Source organism: Diprion similis, chromosome 6 (genome assembly GCF_021155765.1).
Source record: "Diprion similis isolate iyDipSimi1 chromosome 6, iyDipSimi1.1, whole genome shotgun sequence".
Classification (NCBI taxonomy): domain Eukaryota; kingdom Metazoa; phylum Arthropoda; class Insecta; order Hymenoptera; family Diprionidae; genus Diprion; species Diprion similis.
Genome location: NC_060110.1, coordinates 1956579 through 1978075, shown reverse-complemented (window position 1 = coordinate 1978075; position 21497 = coordinate 1956579). Strand labels below are relative to the sequence as shown.

The window sequence follows — 21497 nt, the reverse complement described above, 5'->3', positions numbered from 1 at the left end:
GTCTTCTCTTTCTGCGGTAAAACTCGCGACAATAGATTCGGTTAGGAGTTTCCTCCGGGAGACCGAGACGAACGGACGTACCTACAACCTGCCGGTCGCTCAGCCAAGCTCCGAGAATGAGATACCATTCAGGAATCGAATCCCGGTGTAACGGAGTCTGCATTCGATCTACGTCGTAACCTTATACTGTGCGTACGGAAGCTCTGCACATTCCATAGGGGAGAATTTTACGACTCGCGAAGAGCAATGTTACAGAGAATATCTGAGCTCTGAATTCTTCAACTTGGCAGCGCAGCAGATCCACCAACTGATAAATTCAACTTTTCCTCCGAATTTCATGGTACTTTTAGGATGGTGTCGTAACACTTCTGTTATATCTAAAGTCGCTACGCTGTAATGACGTATGCAAAAAGATTTCCACGAGTTTTCCAAACTATCAAATTAATGTAAGTTTTTTCTTAGATCGTTTGTCGTTATTTAGTGAATTTCCAAAATTCAAATTCTCTAATCTTAGCCACATCCAATTACGAGTTTTACAACGTGAGGATCAAGTAACTTTAAGAAAAATTGATAATTTCTCCACAATTCTTTGTGAATCGCCGTGATTTCCCATTATTTTGACAGTTTGCTTCCAATCGTATAAAATATCTTGTATATACAAAGACACAGAATTTTCTGATCCAAATTTTTTCACGTCACCACAATCGTTTCCCCTTTTATCACGAGCTTATAAGGTTTAGAAAATCTGAGAAGATCAAGAAATTTCGGAGGATATTTAATCTCTCAACGTTCTCCATCAATTTCAAATCAGCCCAACCTAGTCCTGTCACTGGATGACGCAGGATGTTCAAAAAAACCAAAGGATACTAAAGATTCCGTAAAAACCAAATCATCCGCCGAGAGGAATTGTTACATGATAATATGTGAGTAAATTGTGTTTTATTTGAGAGTCACAAGTATCGTTATTTCCTGGACGAATCACTGGAACAAGTTACTACAGCCACTGAATATGCATATAATTGGTAACCGGTTCGTACAGATTCGAGGTGCGTACGTATAGTTGAACATAGAGTTGATTCCCTTTCCTGTTCGACGCTGGATGCCAAACAAGTAAAAAGTTAGCGTACCGATAACTTGGAGAACTTGTCCTGCATGACGGCGACGGCGGTGCACCTGAATAGCGTAATGCTCGTACAGCAAAGCCGCCTCCGAATCACGTTTGACGACAACTCCACTCGAGCGGTACACGATAGATAACGGCTGCAAGTTCAACGTCCAAGTTCATGCAGCCGGCTTGTATCTGGAGAAATTGAGGATCGGAAATCGAGAATAATCGAGTGTACGTTACGGGGAATGAGAAGTCTCCTGCCGGGTGACGAGAAGGGAAAGAAAGAAAGAGAGAAAGAGAAAAAGAGAGAGGAGCTCGAGGCAAAATAGTTTCACAGCTTCGTCGTTCAAGTGTGCGCGAGTATAAGCGGGCGCAATGCAACAAGTGTCCTTAGGTTTTGAATCACAAGCAGATCGCGGCCCACGAGCAAGAGAGAGAGAAAGAGGGAGCGAAGGGGGGGGGAGATAGAGAGGGAGATGAGGATAAAGAAGGAGACAGACACATCGCCCACACATTAGAGGGCGTAATATAGAGAGGGAAAGGAAAACGAGCGCTGAAGAGAGACAGACGGATGCTGCGATTGGTGGAAAGGAGAGAGATGAAAATGTTTGCGTGAATCTACCGTTGCCCGAATACACTGTACACGAACGTACCTACGTATAACTTCCGTAAAATGAGAAATGCACCGTCGCTCGACGTATATCGACGCTTCAAGGTCTGCTCGGTGCTCAATGCATGAATGGCTTGATACACCGATCTACCGTCCCTCGCAAGTTTTCCTGCGGGAGTCTGTAAATATCTGCGACAGAACGTCTGCGACTGCGGCGTGACTATAGGTCCGTATAAACTTCTCCGAAGTATTATATATTACCGATGATTCAGGAGTTTTCTGGTGGAGAAACTTGTGGTAGTGAGTTTTTGATCAGTTTAATGCTTACTTTTTCAGTAATGCTTCGATTAGGTTAAGTCAGGAATTTCATACAGCTTTCACTATGATATGGATCTGCGTAAACGAAAAAGTAATTTAAAAAATTACTAATACGTGAATTGGCAAACATTTGAAATGCGTGCGATCAAAATTAGACAAAAACTGTTCCCGGAAATGAATCCGCTGAAATTTCTTCCTTGAAAGGAGTGGCTAAATATGCCTCCCCGTAGACTTTTTACTTCTGTAAAGCAATTTGAAAAAGTCTCTGCATTTTTTCATCCTGCGCATAGAATATCTTGTTTTGTTATCAAGATAAAGTTCATAAATTTACAGCGTAACGAAACAGTGAACACTACTCACTCTTTTACGACTTTCGAATTAATTCTTGAGTGTTGCGACTGTATAGGATAAGTAAGTTTGATACATTGGGCCTTTTACAATTCAGAACTTCTAGAATAGTTAAATAAAATATTTAGTCAAGTTCAGGATAAGAACTAAACGTCGTAATTTCTGGCACCGAGATAACAAAGCGAGCGAAACTTTTGCCGCGAAATCTGTTGACACCGGATGGAATCTTTGTAGACAAAAAAGAACGATACTCGTGGAAATACCCGGTACACCGTGCATTTAAAAAAAATCCTCAAACAATTCGAATGCAAAAAAATTTACAGCAAGATACATCTATTGGCCTACTAGGCACGTATCAATTCTTTGAAACTTCGTCTAGCCGGGAATAGCACACGATGATCGTTCTAACCATCTATGCCTGTTACCGAGAACATGCACCCATCAAAATTCCAAGGTATGCTTTTCATCCTTGTGGTAGGTGAAAAAAATTCTGAATCGTGCAACTAATAACAGCCTAAGTTTCACGAATTTTAAACTCAAAGATGAAATCTTGAATTATAAAAGAGAAACAAGAGATTTGGAAAAGTATGGCATTGAACAAAATTGTTACTGGATTCCCCGTAAATTACAATGTCCAACAGCGATTTGTGGACTTTTCTTTTTTTAATAGTCGATATGAATCTTTCAGACAATAGGAAGTCTGGGTGTAATATGAAAGCCTTTTGTTAACTCTGACTTAGGAACGTTCAATCCTACAAATGAAGCACACCGCAAGCTTAAAAATGGCGAGAAAATCATTTTCAAGCTGCTATACAATACTCGCATAATCACGAGGTATGAGCTGGTTAAGTATGAGGTACGTGTAGTAAATTCATAGATCGATTGATTTACTGTACAGACTGTAGCGACCTACGCAAGTTTTACAACGTACAACGCTTTCACGTCATAGAATAGGGACTCACCGTCCGGTACGTGCGCTTTTGGCCAGCATGTTTTCCAGGGCGACCCTCCAGGTCGACGTGCACAGCATGAATGATGTCGAAGAAATTCTCGACGATCGCTACCTTCTTGTAAACTCGTCCAGGTGGTACCGTACCTTCAGCTCCATTCAAGGCCTGCAAAAACAAAGAAAAGTCATTCATTAGTTGGTTTCATTTTAATTTTTATCAAAATATACAAATATAAAATTGATAAGAATATTTCTGCCGATAAAACAGAGCTACGAAAATTACGAAGACATGAACCAAAAATCTCAATTCCCGGGCAATTTTTCGCGGGATATTTGCCTGGTAATACGTATGATGTATGTATGTAGCGTGATCGGCGATGCTGCAAGGATACCGTAGCGACATCAGGCGGCCGCCTGGCGAATCGGAACGCGAAGCCGCGCTCCGTAGAGAAGCTTGCGGTGCAGAAGCGCAGAAGTACAGAAGCGCCAGCGACGTTAAGCTCGAGTACTAAACTAGGGGTTGGATTTCCTGCCTTACCGACGGATCGTGGCGTACCGTCAGCCACATCAAACACCCGTTGAGCAGTAGAGCTGATTCCGGGTGGTTGAAAACTCCTCCCGAGAAAAGCCGATACATCAGTAATATAGGAATCTTCCGTATCGGGTTCGAAGCGCGAAAAAGCTTCGATTATTATTGCACCCAGAACGTTTTTCACCGGATATGGTTTGTTTTTTTGTTTTTTTCTTTGCAACGTCAAAACAGACGCTCGGAGACGTGACATGATTCTTCATTAATATAATACGGCGTTTCGAAGGGGGATCGAATAAGTGTGATTAAAAAAGTTTATCATTTCAACCGCATAGCTCACGGCCCTGCTGCAGGTGACATCCTTCATATCCGACCTTGTCCAAACGACGATGAATACGATTGGTTGAGAAATTAAAACGCGCGAGCGAACAATAGTATGACGTAAATGGTTTAAAAATAGCCACCAGTACTTCAAGCACTCGACTGGCAATGACGTTCGAGATAACAACAGCTTAACAAAATCCATTCGAATTAATGAAAATCCGTTTTCCCTCTTTATCAACCCTCTCGTTCAGACCCTTCGCACAAACGGGATGCGGAGATGTAAATTTTCCACACCGTTGGCCCGATTCGTAAACGTAAACAGGCTTTTGTACCTGTTTCTATTTTTGGCGATACGTAATTCGCAACAATATCCACTATAGAGAAAGTTTCACCTGATTTTTTATGATTAAGAAAATAAACAACAGAATATGTAATTAGTTTTTTAGATAAATCTGCAGACATTTTGAAAGCTCACAAACGGTATAAAATTGATAATCTCAATTTTACCCCATATCATAATTGATTATGAACAGCCAACTTGTCAGTAAATTTTAGGTGGAAGTAATTACTGGCGTAAAATTTAGAAGAGAGTTCACGAAGATAAGTTTCTGGCCGTCTCCGTTTTGTGAATATTAAATTGGATAACAAATTGTTATTAGATAATACCAGTTTCACATAAAAAAAAAAGTTTCAAAGTAAAATTATTCCACACAGTTCGTATTCCAGTTTAATGAAAAAGAACTAAAGCTCCGAATGAAAAATCCTCTGTCCAAAACTCGGTCCATAAATTCCTTGAGTGTTATATTCTTCGAAAATAACATACAGGGGTGAAAATTGTATCGAACTGGATTCCATTGCTAATTAAAAAATAAAATCGAAACAAATTCCTAAGCTTGATCAGTTTTAAAAGAACTAAAATGTTGTTCCTCTCAACTGTTCGATGTTTATTATAAATATCGTACGAGAATCTTGAATAATACAAAATGTTGAATCCTCGAAAGGTTTTCAAGATTCGTGTTTCCTTTGTCTTCGCGTGACGCATTGCAGTGCATGTTACAGTGTTTCTCTGTCGGTTTTTGTAAACTCCACGATATTTCCCATTCCTTCTACCTAAACCGGGAAAAACAAAATTCGTGTCGTGCAATAAAGGATCCGCGATGCCGGGACCGTAAACCATAATAAAATTATCCAGAAACCTAACCGTTTAAAATTTGCAATGAAACGCGTACGTATGTATGTATTAGGTACAGCTAAATCTCTTCATAGTAATTATCCACATCATATTATACGGCCGTAAAACAACAGCCAGAACCCTTCAACCAAGCCGTTAACATAGATACCAATGTACTCGTATCCGTTGGTGCTTCTACATACATGAAACATGGTAACGATATAACAAGTACAGAGTGCAGCAGTACACTGCATAGAGTAACGTATCGATGCAAGGTCCGAGCAGGAAATCAGAGAGGTAGGTAAATTGTTGGAAACAACTTTGCAACTCGACTCGGTAGTTGTTCGATTGCGCCTGCGCGTATATATTGTATTTCAGTAAAACACCTGTTGAAGGGTGGAAGTTAAACTCGTGGAGACCGCGGTTCGGTTAGAGAGCGAGGTGGTGGTGGTGGTGGTGGTGGTGGTGGTGGGAGTGGGGGGTGGGGGTGACGGGGGTTGTGGTCAGGCCAGTCGACAAAACCGCGCTCCGTCTGGAGCGGAGATCGCGGTCGGTGCTTTTCTGCCGAGGTGTGCCAAAGCGGCATTCTGTGGATGTGTAAGTATGTACATAGGACGAGTCGCAGCTCACTAACATCTAGCGTTACGCAACGATCAGTGACCGTGCGCGAAGGCTAAAGCCAGCAAACTTGATGGTGGGAGGCGGCGGCGGCGGCGGCGGGAATTGCGCAACGAAGCCAACGACGACGTCGCGAGTCACGGGACAATTTCGCACGACGCGCGCTACGCGTCTGCGAAAAAAGGTGTAAAAGAAAAAAGGGGGGAAAAAATGATCATCGATCAGTCCTCGAGTATGTCGCACCTCTTCACACCCACACGATGACGCTCGGCTTACTTCGCGTGCCGCGCCAGCTATTCGAGAGATCGACTCGAGATACATATCATACTACAGCCGTCGGTATTCTGGGGACGCCGACGTCGCGACGGATTCCCGGCTCTATCGGTTGGCCGCGATTTTCCACGCTTGGACGCGTCGGCGTGTGTTTAGCATCCCGTCGCCGTCTCTCGACGTCACGCGACGCGGTTTTCGGGGTGTAAAGAGCCTGCGACGGCGTCGCGTGACGTGGCACGGACTTATTCGTTGAAAAAATCGATTGGAAATGAGAAATTTGTTAACTTTTTTTCAAAAAAAATTACCCAAATGGCCACAAAATTCTTGCAATTTAGTTGAAGGATGTCTGAAATTGCGGTGGACTATATCACATGCAACACTAACTAGCTATTCTCAATTTTTATGAAAAACATTGATGTCTTTTTTCAATGTTTCGTTACGTTAACGTCACTAATTTCAGCCTCGCACGCCTCGCTACCGGGTCACCCGGACGATATGCCATGTTCACAGGCGGACCCGTCGACGCCATGGGAATACCTATTAGAGTATTCTTGCGTCACTGGCTGAGACACGTTCCACCGAAAATACGTGCCACGTGATTCCTTTCCTGGCGTAGCTGGAAGACGCGCAGTTTCGCGTTACGTGGGTCGACAGATTCTGGAGACAACAGACCCACGAAGAGAGGCCTGTAGTAATAATCTGCAAACACTTCTATGCGATCCAAGATATATTCCTTGTTTTTTTTTTTTTTATCTCACCTTTTCCTGTTAAAAATCTTTTTTCTTGATTATGTCGTTGACAGAGTGTTTGCATGGAAAATGAATGCAATTTTTATATGTAAATAAAACCAAGAAACTGTACAAATCATCAGATCTCATTTGCTCTTGCTTGTCGATAATGATAATTGTAATAAATCTTACAAACAATAGACTTTTACATAGTTAGTGAATTGTTTGCCATGCAAAGACTCAATTCACAGAAAACAGCAAGCCGATTCGCCTGCAGCTGACACTCAAAGGATGTTGAATTTACTTGATTCTGATACCCTACCGTCTTCGCATTAAATATAATAATATTCGATCGATCTTCTCTGACATTATACATTCATTAAGCATGACAACACCCGTTTAAACGAGATATTCGTTTTCCCTGATTGACCCAACGAACGTATTTCCCAGACTTCTTCTGACCAACGGATTTTCCGAATGTCCGAGGTTTTTCTGGTTATGTATTTTCTCCCTCGAACAAGTTTTTCTCATACAAAGGCATAACTTCCGTCGATTGCATTCATGCGTAATCGGAATTTCAACTTAACAATTATAATATAGTCCTAAGAACAAGATTCTAAAAAGCAGGATACAGACAATGGTGATACAAGAAAAGGAAGTCGATCAATACCCCTGTAACAAAAGCGGAAACAAATCGATAAAACCAAACTTTTAACGATTTGGTATGAGACTGATTTTTATTCGAAACAGAGTGATTAATTGATTAATTTCAAATTAATGTTTTCTCCAAAATCAAAGCTGTGAATCAAGATCCCAGTTATTTGAATTCGATTAAGAACACATGTTCCGGCTCTCTAGAAACACAAACAACCCCTTCAATACCATGTGAATAAATCCTCGTGACTACGTCACCTCGGTAATTGGCCAAATCCTGTTTCTTTATTCTCGTTTTTTACCCTGCACGTGAATAGTTCACGAAAGAATACTTTAAGTCAAATTGTTTTTATTTTTACAATTGTACAACAATTGTAGCAAACACGATGATTCGGAAATGACAAATTTGTGACGTCACCCATGCTAAGACATATATTTACGTACAGCAAAAACACTGCAATTCAATTCCCGGTAACATTCGCAATTGTTACTTTGCAGAAAAAAAAGAATAATAAAAAAAAAAAACCACATTACAACACACCATAATTATTTCAGGTTACTTGACCAAACGTACGTTCTTATCAATGTGACAAATTGAAATTCGTTATAAAGTCTGCAGCCTCCGTGATCCGTCCGATGTCCGCTGTACATAACGATTAACATTTATATGAGGTGGAAATTGTTAAGTACAATACTCTCGATGCGTTTTTCAATGCAGTCGATACGACGACACCCGGTATACCCGAGGCTTAGTGGCCACGAACTCTCGTCGGCAAACGGGCCGTCAAAGCTGCGCACCGCGCTGGCAAGTGAAACGGAGGCGTCGCGGCGGGTAGCGAGGAAAGGGGGGAGGCGTCGGCCTTTCCACGGAGGTGTCCCCGAACACCTCGACGTCGTACCGGGTGGCCACATACGCTGTGAAACTCCAAATGCGGAACCAGATCCGGAGGGGGAAACGCGGGGTTCGCGACGACGTGTAGTAAAGAAAATCAGATATTTAACTGTTGGAAATCGAAATTCGAATCAAAGGAATTTGAATGACTGAAACACTTTTTCAAGTTACTGTAGGGATTGAATCGAGAGATTACTAGAATTATTGGAAATCTTTGCGAGTCACTTGAGATCACGTGACTCAGTGCTCAAAAAATCTTTAAACAAACTTTGTGAATCGATATAAGTCTTGTGGTAAATACCGAATGGTTACAATTCATTAACATTCTATTTATACCTATCTTATCACGTGATTTCATTGGTTTCCGATAGTTCTGTTTTGGAATTAGGAAAATGCAGTTCAGTTTTAATCTCAAAGTATTGGAGGTTCGAGGGGTATCACAAAATTTTGACTTTCAGACTTCACTACCTTATTCGAATGAATATTAGAACTTTTGTTGCCAATTCTGGTTGCTAGCTTCAGCCTCGTGATCTACATGCATAGGTACATGGTTTGTTTAAAATCCTAAGACTGAGTCTCGCGGTTATTGCAGATCTTATTGCGATAAGAACAATGGATCCGGTCGAAGATTATTTCTAACGGTAAGTTGATACCGTAAGCAATAATGCAACAACTTAAGCTCGGCTATCCACATAGATGTTATAATTACTGAGGGAAGATGACGGTGCTTGGGTCAAAATAATCGCCTGGGAATCGAACTGAAATTGAGATAAAAAGTAAAGGCTTACAAAAAACACAGGCACCGACAACAAGCTGCGGGTAGCTCGTTCTTATACCGCAGTAAGGAAAGAAGAAGCCGTGCACGGCGGCCTTCTTAAGCCCAGCTGCATTGTTCGCGAATTCCTCACGTTAAGTGGAAGCGAGTTCCACAGTTTGCGGCGAGAGTGAGAGAGGAACGAGAGATAGAAGAGAATAGCGGATTATAATTGAAGGTCTGTGAGGCGATTCCGTACGAAGAATTGTTCATCAGGCTATCGCAAGATTGATTTCAAATCAGAATTTATAACAATTTTTTTTTTCTTTAAATCGTCTATCAATCGAAAAATTCAGGATTATACAAATGAAAACTAGCGTTACTGGAAAATAACATTTTATACTTTGACCATATTTTCAAATATACATGCTGTTTTACTAAAATTATTAAAATCCTGTATATACTGATAAAAACAACGTCTTTACATTATGAGATATGAAACTGGATATCCTCACACATTTATGGATGCAGAATCCGGTTTCAAGTCGTAAAAATCAACATCCATATTTTCCTAGTTTACGTCTTTGAAATTAAACGATACGAAATACATTTTTTCGACAACTTTAAACACACGTTACTAAAAAGATAAAAGAACGAAAATCGAAGACCCTGCGGGACTTGTTTAAACAAAATGCATACTCTGCGTTGGGTTTCATGTCTAATTCCTTATAACTATTGAGATAAACGCGACAACCGTTACGTCGAAGAACGGGTCTTCCACGAACTAAAATTCAGAACCATTACACAAGATACCAATTCCAGAATCCCGGCTTACTTTCAAAAACAATTAGATATTATACCTCGCCTGCGTAACAGCCACGCAAGTGTCGCATTTGAAACCGTCAATGATTGGGCGGGGCTCGTCTTATACGTCTGAAACGATACTTGATCGATGACGTAACTGTGGGATGCGGAGGCGCCGCGGTATCAACAGACGCATAAGAGGCACAGCAGTAAACATCTGCGGTTTAAACAAACGAAAACCGATCGTGGACCACCTGCATCGTCGCCATTTTTCACGCAGCTGTATACCCGCAGGTTGTAGGTACCAAAAATTTTCCCGTTGCTGCCTCTGGCCGACGACTCGACATCCACGCTGCACAAACGTCGAGATAGACGTCGACGTCGATGCAGCGGGTATTCAGGCGTGTTCGTTCCGTCGACGAGTTGACTCGTCTAAATAGCGCGACACCGACGTCGTCGTATCTCATCCTGCACGGCTCCGGATCTTCGTCGAAGCGACGAAGGCATAGGCAGTGTAGTTGTGTACAAGAACGCAGGCGGGGGCGGGGAGGCAGCTTATCGATTCGTTGTTAGGCGTCGATCGGCCCGCGCCCTGCAACCGACAAGCCGACGGAGGCAGATATGTCAGTATGTGTGTGTGCGTGTGTGCGCGCGTGCGAACGGGAAAATTACAGAGCCATCGCGACCGAGACTCAAACTGAGATCCGCTTCCTTACTTAATCTCTATTCTCATTCCAAATTCAAGGCCCCGTGCAGAGCAATCATCCAGATTTTGTATTACGTGAAGACTGGGCCTTTATAAGAAAATCCCGTGATCAACGAAATATCGCTAATACTAAGTACGAGTATGTATATACAATGAATTTAATAGGATCATGTATAACTCGATGTTTTGAGGGTTACAAATTGTTGTGTTTGTTAGAAATAGTGTTAAAATTATAAATAAATTCATGCAATATCGAAATCTTTGAGTATTTATAAAAATAATTGAATCTACTACTGCAGGTTAGACTTCAAAAAGACTTGAACTCATCAGAGAATTATCATAGTTTGAATTTGGATGGCTACTCTAACAATAAGATCACAACATTATCACAAACAACAGTCATCTCTGCAGCTGTCTCTAAACTAACTTAATTTTATCTCCATTACGATATATACAGTATAAAAACCTATGTGATTATCAGGATAAAATAAAAGAGTGTAAAAAAGGTATCGGAAGGTGTGGACAGACAATCAGAAACTCCATAAAAAGTGAGAAAATTTCTTTGTCGCCAATTATCCAATGAATATAATTAGATAGACGACGTTTTTTAACTACAGTTACTTAATGTGACAAACGACTGCAAATGAGGTATCGTTCATTATATCTGAATCTCAATTTTCCCGAATATTTCAAAGAAAACAAAATGACACACAAAAATCTCTATCAGTCAGAATAAAGTCCTTCGAAATCAACCGATCGACGCGACGCTGCACACCCGTTCGGCTCGTTTTCACGCTACTTGCGACGCGGGCGTAACTTTCGTTTGCCGGGACCAAACGGAGTCAGACAGGCCACCCAGTAGCCATTTAGATAAACGACCGGCCTCCGTTGAGTGCTGCGGTACACCAGCCGGCCGGCCGAGACTCGAGAGCGAGGAGTTGCGGCTGGCGGCATGGAGTGGGACAGAAAAGGCGAGAGAGAAAGAAAGAGTGATAGGGGGGGAGGGGGGGGAGGAGAGAGAGAGCTAGTGAGAGTGAGAGATAAGGACCGTGTTTGGTCTTTAGCGACGGAACAAAGAGGCTTAAGACTCGGGTACGGATCATCCCCGGAGGATCGATTTGTTTAGACTTTCCTTGTATATTAGTTTAGGGTCCCGGCACGTAGCGCACTTGTTTATTTTTAACCCTGCACCGCGGCCATCCATCCACGACGCAAATATTACCAATGAGATGGGTAGCCGATGATCACCAATGATTCGAGAACCGTTTTTCAGCCCTTAGTTGAGGACCGTTTGCTTCTAAATTGAGATGAAATTAGATGGAAGTCGATTCCGGTTCGAAAAGCTGACGACTGGAAGGTTAAAGTTTGTAACGTTGATGTAACAATGGTGATTTAAGAAAGATCGTTGTCTCGCAAACTTTAGGATTGACTGAACCCCAGTAAACCGTAAAACTTGACACTTTTGGAATCATTGAATTTACGACTTTTTTAAATTAATTTTTCTTTGCGTTAATGTTACTAATCTGAAATTCGACTTGAATTTCTTTCCGCTCTTTTCAGTGACGTCTAAGAAATGAACAATGTAAAAACTTTTGCACAAAGACTTGACGAGTTTGACTCTTCTAACGTCATCTAAATGACAACTCATGATCGACGTTGAAAAGCTAGAAATACGATAATGATAATGGCGACTAAAAAAAGAAATATGTCAAATAAAAAAAACTAAAGAGTAATTTTTGCTGCAAACAATCGTTGTCAAACAAAATGAATATCTCGAGTATTTTCAAAGTTCCTCGTTCCCTTGATTTTTTATATCTTTAATCAAACTCTCCAGTTTTACCTGCAGTTATTAATATGTTTCGAGAAATTGTTGAACAATTACTTGAGGTCAACGAACTACGACCAGAAACCTCTCAACTAAGATACAAGTGAAATGCAGTCCCTGAGCAATCGCAAATGATAGCCTAACCTCACAGCCAATCTCATTTGTTTATGCGATGTTATCTCAATCAACAACTTTATCGATCCAAGTTTCCAATGTTTATCGTTTTAAGCCCTCTCGCAGCAAGTTATAGACATAGACGAGACCCCGTCCGACACGTCGAGTTCTTGTCTCGAGGAGCCAATAAAATGGGCCTTCAAAGTGATCAGCAATAACTGAAGTCGATTATAGACCTCCATAGGAGAGACGGTGCGACAGTTTTTGGCATCAAGTTCTCGCCTTTTTCTCTTCCTTTTGCACCTTCACCATTTCTTCTTCTCTCCCTCCTGGGTTTCCACTTTTTACTACATTTCCTTTCACCGAAAAATGAGGTCAGACTCTAAAGTGTCCCGCACAACGAAATAAACGGTGAATCAAAAGACTTCAGATCCAAAATGCCTCAACTTTTGGTATTTTTAATTGTACTTTCGCAGAGTGAATACGGTTCTCATTGACAGATCTAGATTCGCAGAGCGTTGAATAAAACTTTCGAATTATTTTTTCCGACTGCCCCGTTTTCCAGCAAACGTAATTCGCATTTTTCATTTTTGGGAGAACAACTTCGGCTGACTGAATGATTTATGTAGAACAGCACCGTGATCAAATGTCAAGATCGTTAAAACATTGGCCAAATTCAGAGTACGTAGTGCAGTGTTTCAAATATCCGCCTGAGATAAAATCAAATCCCGTGTCTACATCATTAGAATACATTTCAGCTGATTAAAACCTCAAATCGAGAATCTAAAAACACGATAAGCAAACCAAGCATATCATATCCTCGTTTACGTAAGAAAAAAAAAAAGTTTTCAGCCTCAAGTTTTCAGGACTAATCGATACATTTTTCCAATAACGCAGGAATGCCTTATTCTTTCCATTACGATACCCCGACATCCAGCGTCAGTAATTCGCGACTCTGGCATAAGGCAAAGACTCCATGCATCATTTCGGCGCAAGTATTTCGCCCGTAATCTGCGACGAATGTGATTTCTGTGTCGAGTTATAGTCGCATATCCTTGAGGGCAGAAGCCCGGGTCTCGAGTGACGCGCCGCGGACGAGCGCGAGACCCGAACTGAATAAATTATCATCGGCGCGCATCCCGCTCTCGGTATCCCCGCCATCGTCTCAGCGTGACCGGGCTGCCGCAGAAGATTCATATCTGACTCGACTAGTCCGTTCACAGGCGGCGTCGTCGCCGTGAGTCCCGTACGGGACACTCACGGCCTGCGGCGGGAAGGCGGCGAGGCGGCGAACCGACTCGAGTCGACTCAAGCCGAAGCGGGCCGGGACAGCCGGCGTCGAGTGGGACAATAATTGTCCCGGCGTCATTACACCTTTGACAAGACTTCGGCATCCGGCTCGTCGGCGGTGGGACGCCAGGGAGGCAGAGGGAGCGAGAGAATCTCTCCGAGAGATTCCACGCATGGCGCGGTCGGTCGCCGAGGGAGGAAAGGGGGGGGAGGGGGGGGAGCTCAGCCGGTGCCAAGCCTCGTTGGTTCCTCGGAAGGCAGCTGGCAGTCGGACACTCACCGCGGGCTTCGGGTTCTGCGTGGATATATATACGGTTGGTATCGCACCACCAGCGGCGATATAAAGTGAGAGGGACTATGTATGTACCTATGCATGATCGCGGGAGTTGGAAGGACCAGAGATAGTCGCGCTGCGATGCCCACCCCCTGTTACAACCGACGAGAAGCTTCGAATTTCCGGGGGATAAAATTTCCGTGGGCGACGACGTTGGTCGAAGTGGTGGGCTTTCTCGGTAAAAGGAAGGTCGTTCAGACTCCGGGTGCTACATGCGCCGCGTCGGCTAGGCTTCAGCGGTACGTGCTGTGTATATCCGGCCGGCATGCTATGCAGTCTCGCGATTCTTCTTTACGTTCCTCGAGGATCGATTTACAGACTTTTATCAAGGAATTGAGGAGCTTGATGGATTTTTATTCTCTTTGCTTTTTTAGCATTCCTTTGAAGACCGTTTAGCGACTTTTCACCAAGGACGCCTGCAATTTATAAAGCGGGCAGAGGGGTTTGAAGAATATTGGTAACGAAGGACGGTTGTTGCACAGTATTAGGACTTCCGCTTTTTTCTCAGACGAAAACTTGGTCTACTTATGTGTTTATGCATGCATGTTCGCATCTGCTAAGCTCGTTTACTGTCTACGTCTATCTCAGAAATGTAGAACTTAGTGAAATTAATTATAGTTATTACTATTCTGGTATGAAAAGTACAACTCAGTTTACAACGGAAGGGGCATTTTTCGTATATAATGTAAAGATCATCCGTCCCAAAAACACTACAAAGTGTGACAAAATAAAAAAGAGATTTAGCTCATGTTTAAAAAACTAGAAATGAGACAAAGACTAACCCACGAGTGATTCATTTTCCGGCAACATATACATGAAAAAATTAAATTTGATTGACATCAAGAGAGAGAGAGAGTCAAGTATAATATATCTTGAAATCGCAATAAAATGGTCTGAAAATGGAGATAGAAATGGTTACTACTCAGTTTAATTTTCATCATATACCGATTCGACTTTCACGAAAGGGTTAGAAATTTCTCATCGACAGAGCGGATCGCGGCCTCCGGGATGCGCATACCTCTGCATATTTAGCCAGGTGCCGCACACGGCGCAGGGACCGCGACTCCGAGTCCTTCGAAGGTTTTAAGATGACGCTGGCGCATCTTGCCTGCCTACCCTCGTACTCCAAAAAGTTTCTGTTACGTGGCGCGACTCGGGTTTCCACCCGCCGTTGATGGCAGGTCACAGTCAGCCTACAGGGGAGGAAGGGGATGGGAAAGCCGGGCCTCCCCCGTTCGCCACGCTCGACTACCCTAGTCGGTGTACAGGCACGTCAGATTTCAGTTTCCTTGACGCAACGCGTCAGACGACGGCCGTGGAAAACTGGGCACGTACATCGCGGACGTATTAGAATCATTTAGCTAGGCGAAATGCGAAATTGAACATTTATTTTGATTTTCCACAGATGGTGATGATACTCGCAAAACTGACAGAGTAAAAGCATGTCATGAGCTGTAATGCTGATTTCCCATATCAGTTAGTTCTTCCGATGTGTTGAGTAAAAATCTCACAAACAACGAAATCACAACTGGAAATCTAGTAGACGACTTTCTCTTTCTGTCTCATTTTAAAGTTTTCTCGGGCTGAAATTGATATTTCAAATATGCAGTGCAGTTTCCGAAAAATATGCTTTTATTATCTTCTTTGATCATCGCGTGAGTTATACGCTCATATAAATATCTCACATAAGTACTTAACTTTGAAAAGTTGTTGTTGAATAATAGGAAGGATAAGAATTTTTGGGTGCTATGGTCAATTGCAAAAAATATGAATACTTCATTACGACGTTTCGGTCGGAGCATGTCTGGCCATCCACAGTTAATCTTGATGAGCAAGTAGAAGCCAAAAATATCAAAGATACAACCGAAGTAAGAGATAACAAATTGCGGACCATCTTTGAGCTCTCTAATCTGAGCGAGTGTAAAAAATTTCACCACGATCAAAAAGTCTCTCTGCATCGTGGAGAAAACGAAAAAGCTATAACCTACGGTGACACTCGTCGTCGGCCGTAGTCAAGGCAAGCCAGGTTTGCCTCGGGACCGACAACGTCGATCGAAAGGAGGGAGAGACCGGGAACATTAGCGCGAGGTGTTCATTGTGAAGTGTTGGCGTTGCACGACCATGTGGATGTGCGGGCCGTTCGGGACGTGATGCAGAGAGCGCAGAGCGCTTTTTCCGGGGTCTCATGGTCCCGTTGGTGAGTCAAGCAGGATTGGTGAATACATCGGCAGCTCGTCGCGCGGCGGGGGCCTGCAGGAGGATTTCCATTGATCCCAGAGGTCGGCGAGGGACCGAGGACAATAAAGCGGCAACCGTTGTTCGCGTTCCACGAACCACCTTTGCACGTGGCTGTCCCGAATCAGGATTTCCTCGCGTATCGATCGACAGGGTGATGAAAAGAGATCGAAAACGAGGGGGAGAATTAGAGAAGGAGTATACGAGGGAAAGGCGGCGTAAGGCGTGAGGCGTGAGCGTTCGCGATTTCGGATCTCTCTGGGTGGGCTTGTGTACATTCCCAACGGGCTCGGCCGGGAGTGGAATGGCAGCGACCAGAAAGCGCCGCCGATTACCCACCAACCTCGATGCAGCGAATTTGCCAGCTCTTCGTCGAATTAGACTTTCTTCGTTTCTGAGACTGCGGTACCCCAAGACGCCGACTCTCGGTGCTCGTTACCGTTATCTCAGCGTGTCGCCTCGCCTGCCGGGTGTTCCGCTAGTCGCAGAGACACCATCATTATTATTATTAACCGAGACATAGGCGCGTTGGTGGCGGCGTCGCGGTTGCTCTGCTCGCTTCTAGGCTCTCGGCCGCGCGGGTCGTTGTATACAGAGCGTCGAAAGGCGCGCGCATGCCTTTTAGATCTAAAAACGGAGGCGGACCTAAACTTTCAGCCGTAATTGAAGGGTCGCGAGGCTCCCGCGGCCGCTCCGACCGACTGAAATATAGCCGCGGCAGCAACCCGACAGCTCTGATCTCTGTGTGCGCGGTCACACAGACGCGACGCCGCCGACCCGGTATCGGAGAGACGGAGACGGAGACGGTGCGCCGAGAGCGAGACGGAAGAAGGCGAGCCAGCGAGCCGGCCGAGGCGAGGCGAGGCGAGGTGGCTGAGAGAGCCGCGTTCACCGCAAATCCACAAGTGAAACGGAGGCCGACGCTCGCGCCGTTACGGATCCGAGAGAGACGCGGATAGCGCGACGTAATGGGCCGTAGGTGCGAGGTTTGCGTGTAATTGGATTCATCCCCTCGCTACACGCTGGTACTCTCCGTTTCGCTCCCTCTTTGCCCCTTCGCTTCTCTCTTTTGCGTTCAACGGCGGCGCTGCGACCCGGCCGCTCCAACCCCCCCCCTCTTCAGATATCTCTTCCTCTTTCATTGCTGAAAATTAACCGAGTACAAGTACGGACGCGAAACAGCGAGAGAGAGAGAGATAGAGAGAGAAAAATAAGAGTCAGAGATGCAGCGCTCGCACGGCTTCCGCGAGTTTCGTAATCGCAGGGCATTTCAAAGCTGCCGACTCTGTTCAAAGAGAGCGTGTCTAGGTTTACAACGCTGCGTCATCCTAGACTAAGAGCCGAGGGTACGAAATCAGGCTTTTCAACTACCTTTATTTTTTAATCTTGGTGACTTTTTGTACATAAGTTTTCAAACCAGTATTGGGATTTCACGTTTGATGATTTTGCAATTCTCATCCGAGATAAAATCATGTTTCGCAATTGATAACGTTCAGGAAAAAGGTTGATCTGAATTAATCACAAAGGATATATAATACATATGGTAGTTACAAGCGATTACTGAAAATAACGCAAACCTTTAAAACCTGTATTCCATATTACAAATTTTTTATCGGATCTCCTGATTTATTTAAATTCGCCATAATATTACGTCTTAACGTTCCAATTTTCAGAAATTTTTCATCAGAAACCCGCAGAGGCAAGCTGGTGTAGAAGCGATTTAGCCTGCACCCACCAATTCCGGAAGAACAGGAAATTACTAATCAACAACAGATTTTCCGCTCTCTCGCCTCTTGACTATAGGGTGAGTCAGTTTTTCGTGACCAGCAAGGGGAACGACAGATGCGAGAACTAGAAAATGGATGGTCGAATCATTTCTTAATAATAAAACGAAACATACATACATACTTTACAGTGTCTAAAGAGTTGGTTACGTTGGTTTTAGGGGGCATTATCAGGGGTGGCATGCATACAGAGTTTTCATCAAGAAGTTGAGTCTCTTCTCAGAAACTCTCCACAAAAAGTAAAACTATAGGTATCATGTGGTAATTGTATAATGTCGATAAGATGATCAAAAATGTTTTTGCATCGTGCAGAGAATAAAGATCATAATTTCAGAAGACGATATGCATATACTACTTTTCAAAAGTCTGAAAACATATTCACACTCTACCTACCAACAAGTCCAACAGAGTTACAATTGAATTTTTCATAGGAGTACAAGAACTTGAAAATAACGAAAAAGGGTCATTTCTATAACGTCGAAATTTCGTCCATCGGCTTATCATTACAGTCTAATACTCCGTCCGGGTCAATTCAACGCACCCGAACGTGCAAACACACAAACCTATACCTATAATTCACAAATAAAGCAATAAGTGGCGTCGCGACGCACCGTGTCACGTAGCCGCGATCGACGTGCCGCATTATACTCCACAGCCACTCGATCGGCCGCCGAAGGCGGCCTCGGCACAGAGCCTGAAAGACGTAGCTCCGCGAAGCGAGGGAGACAGAGGCAGAGAGAGAGCGATCGCGAGGGTGAGCAAGAGGGAGGGAGGCGTCGGGCCGACGAACGTGGCGAGAGGCCAGGGGCATGTGGTAATTCGACTCATCGATAGCCGGCGGTGGCGGGCCGAGAGGCCACGCGAGGTCTCGGCTCACCAACTCACCGACTCACCGACTCACCGACTCACCCGCCTGCAGCTGTGTCGGCCAGGGGCGCTGAGTGGGCCGAGTGTTATGTCCCCAGGCCCGGGCAGGCAGGCAGGCAGCCGACCGTCGCTCGCGTCGCGTGTGTGCGTCGCTCATTAGGCGGCATTCGCGAGCGGCTGCTGCGGTCGCTGCTAAACGACCGACCGACCGACCGGAGCGGGACTCGCGATCGCCGCCCCAGTAACGGTGACCCCGGATGCGAGGCAGCTGGTCGCTGCAACGGGGGCGATGGGCACCTGTGTTTTCACGTCGGGCTATACGAGAGCACGTGTTCGCTCGGGGCCGGTTTGGCCGCTGCGCGGGACTGCCTCGCGCTTGCTTTATCTACGATGTAACCGATAAATTTTCACTCTCTGACGCAGACGCTATCCGCCCACCGTAATCTGATTAGCGCCTCCATGCGCGACCCCCGCTTCGCATCGCTCCAACCTCTGCAGCTTTGCCCTCGCCGGAACGGAATTTTGGTGTTTCGGGAATTCCAGAGGCGGCACCCACTCCAACTTCGAAATCGACTTCGCCTGACTTTTTAAGGAGCTGCGGGACAGTCGATTTACCAGTTTTCTCTTTCTTGCTACATTTATTACTGATATCGATGAATTTTATCCGAACTTTAGGTTAAAATATCACTGGATTTTTGTATTCGAATTAAATCACAGCATTTCTCTGTCAAGTCACACACATACGTTGGAAAGCATAGGTTTCGCTAGCAAAACGTATATGGGTTACTAAAGTCCCTACCAAAAACTTTGGTTACCTTTTCAAAAATATTGTTGACACAATCATATTATGTGTCAGTGTGGCTAGATTAAACAACGTTTCAAATATCACTATAAAGTGTAATTCTGATATACGAAGTAAAGATCTACGCGAGTGAGAATTCTATATTCATTTATCGAACGCGTATAAAATTGCAAATTGCAAAATGTGTCTCAGAATCTTAGTTCAGTTACAATTGAATTGATTTCTCTTTCCACAAACCCAACGGGAATGATTTGAGGCCGGCATTACACAGACAGCTGGAACAAGTCTTAACTCATTGCCAGCTCGGTGAAAATGGTACAGACAGATGCTCTTGCCAAGTGCCACAAGTAATTTCTTCTCCCAGCTCTTCCGTAACGACTTTATCAAAACCACCACGAAATCGATAGAGTAATTATCTTTTCGTCAAATTGGTTTCCTATTTTTACTATTCCGTTCTCTCCCTCTTTCTCTCTCTCTCTCTCTCTCTCTCTCTCTCTCTCTCTCTCTCTCTCTCTCTCTCTCTCTCTCTCTCTCTCTCTCTCTCTCTCTCTCTCTCTCTCTCTCTCTCTCTAGTTATAACCTAACATCTCGCCATTAAAAGTCTTCTGCCCATACATAGTTTTCTTTCCTTTTTACAAACCGATTGTCTTTATTTATTCGTTCGTCATCATCTTTTATCGCCAATCCTAATTTCCTAGCCTGATCAACCCCACCCTCCGCAGGGAAAAAATCGTTCAATATTGTTATCACGCACCTGGTCGCATGCACCGCGAAGTATAAAATAGGTACAGCGGGTGATCCAAGGCCACCGGAAAGAATCCATCCCACTCCATCATAATACATAACTGAAGAAAGATGCAGGCGAGCACCCCGCGTGCCCTTTACTAGCTAGCTACACCTTTCACGTAGGCCGCACACATACACCAAGAGATAGAGATCGTCGGGCAGGGCGCTATCGGACTTATCTCTCCCTTCATCCACCCTCTAACAACCAGCTCGTACGGGACGGTGAACATCGCCGCCGAGGAGATGCAAAGAGAGACGAAACTTGTTGGGGCGGAGGACGGAAGGGGACTCGAGAGGGCGAGGGGGCGTCTATTTTTGTCGGTCGTCGGCGGCCGCGGCCGCAGGACAAAAAGTCCCGGTTTTCTCTCTGTCGCTCTCGCTCTCGCTCTCGCTCTCTTTATCCCGCTCCGTCTCGGTCCGTTTTGCTGCCGCTCTCCAAGGCGCTTTTTATACACGCGCGCGCGCTCCAAGCGCTGCCAAAGCCGAGGGTGACGGGTTGGGGGCCCGGAGCCGGAGCCGGAGCTGGGAGCCGGCTCTCCTCTTCCCCCCGGTCGCTTCTCCCTTGGCGGCAAAATACTAATTGCCCCCGGGCCGGCGAGCTGAGCGCACGCACGCCTCTTTCGGAAACGCGGGGCGAGAGGGACGGACGATGATGAGAGGTCCCGGTCCCGGTC

At 44.5% G+C, this 21497-nt stretch overlaps 1 protein-coding gene across 2 annotated transcripts in view; it reads right to left on the bottom strand.

Annotated features, from left to right (window-relative positions):
• The window catches only part of LOC124407058, a 41301-nt gene that overhangs the window by 3346 nt on the left and 16458 nt on the right, over window positions 1-21497 (bottom strand). For both annotated transcript variants that reach the window (XM_046882866.1, XM_046882867.1), the window contains exon 3: window positions 3347-3499. In XM_046882866.1, coding sequence (XP_046738822.1) covers window positions 3347-3499 — 153 coding nt within the window. The remainder of the gene's footprint in view (window positions 1-3346; window positions 3500-21497) is intronic.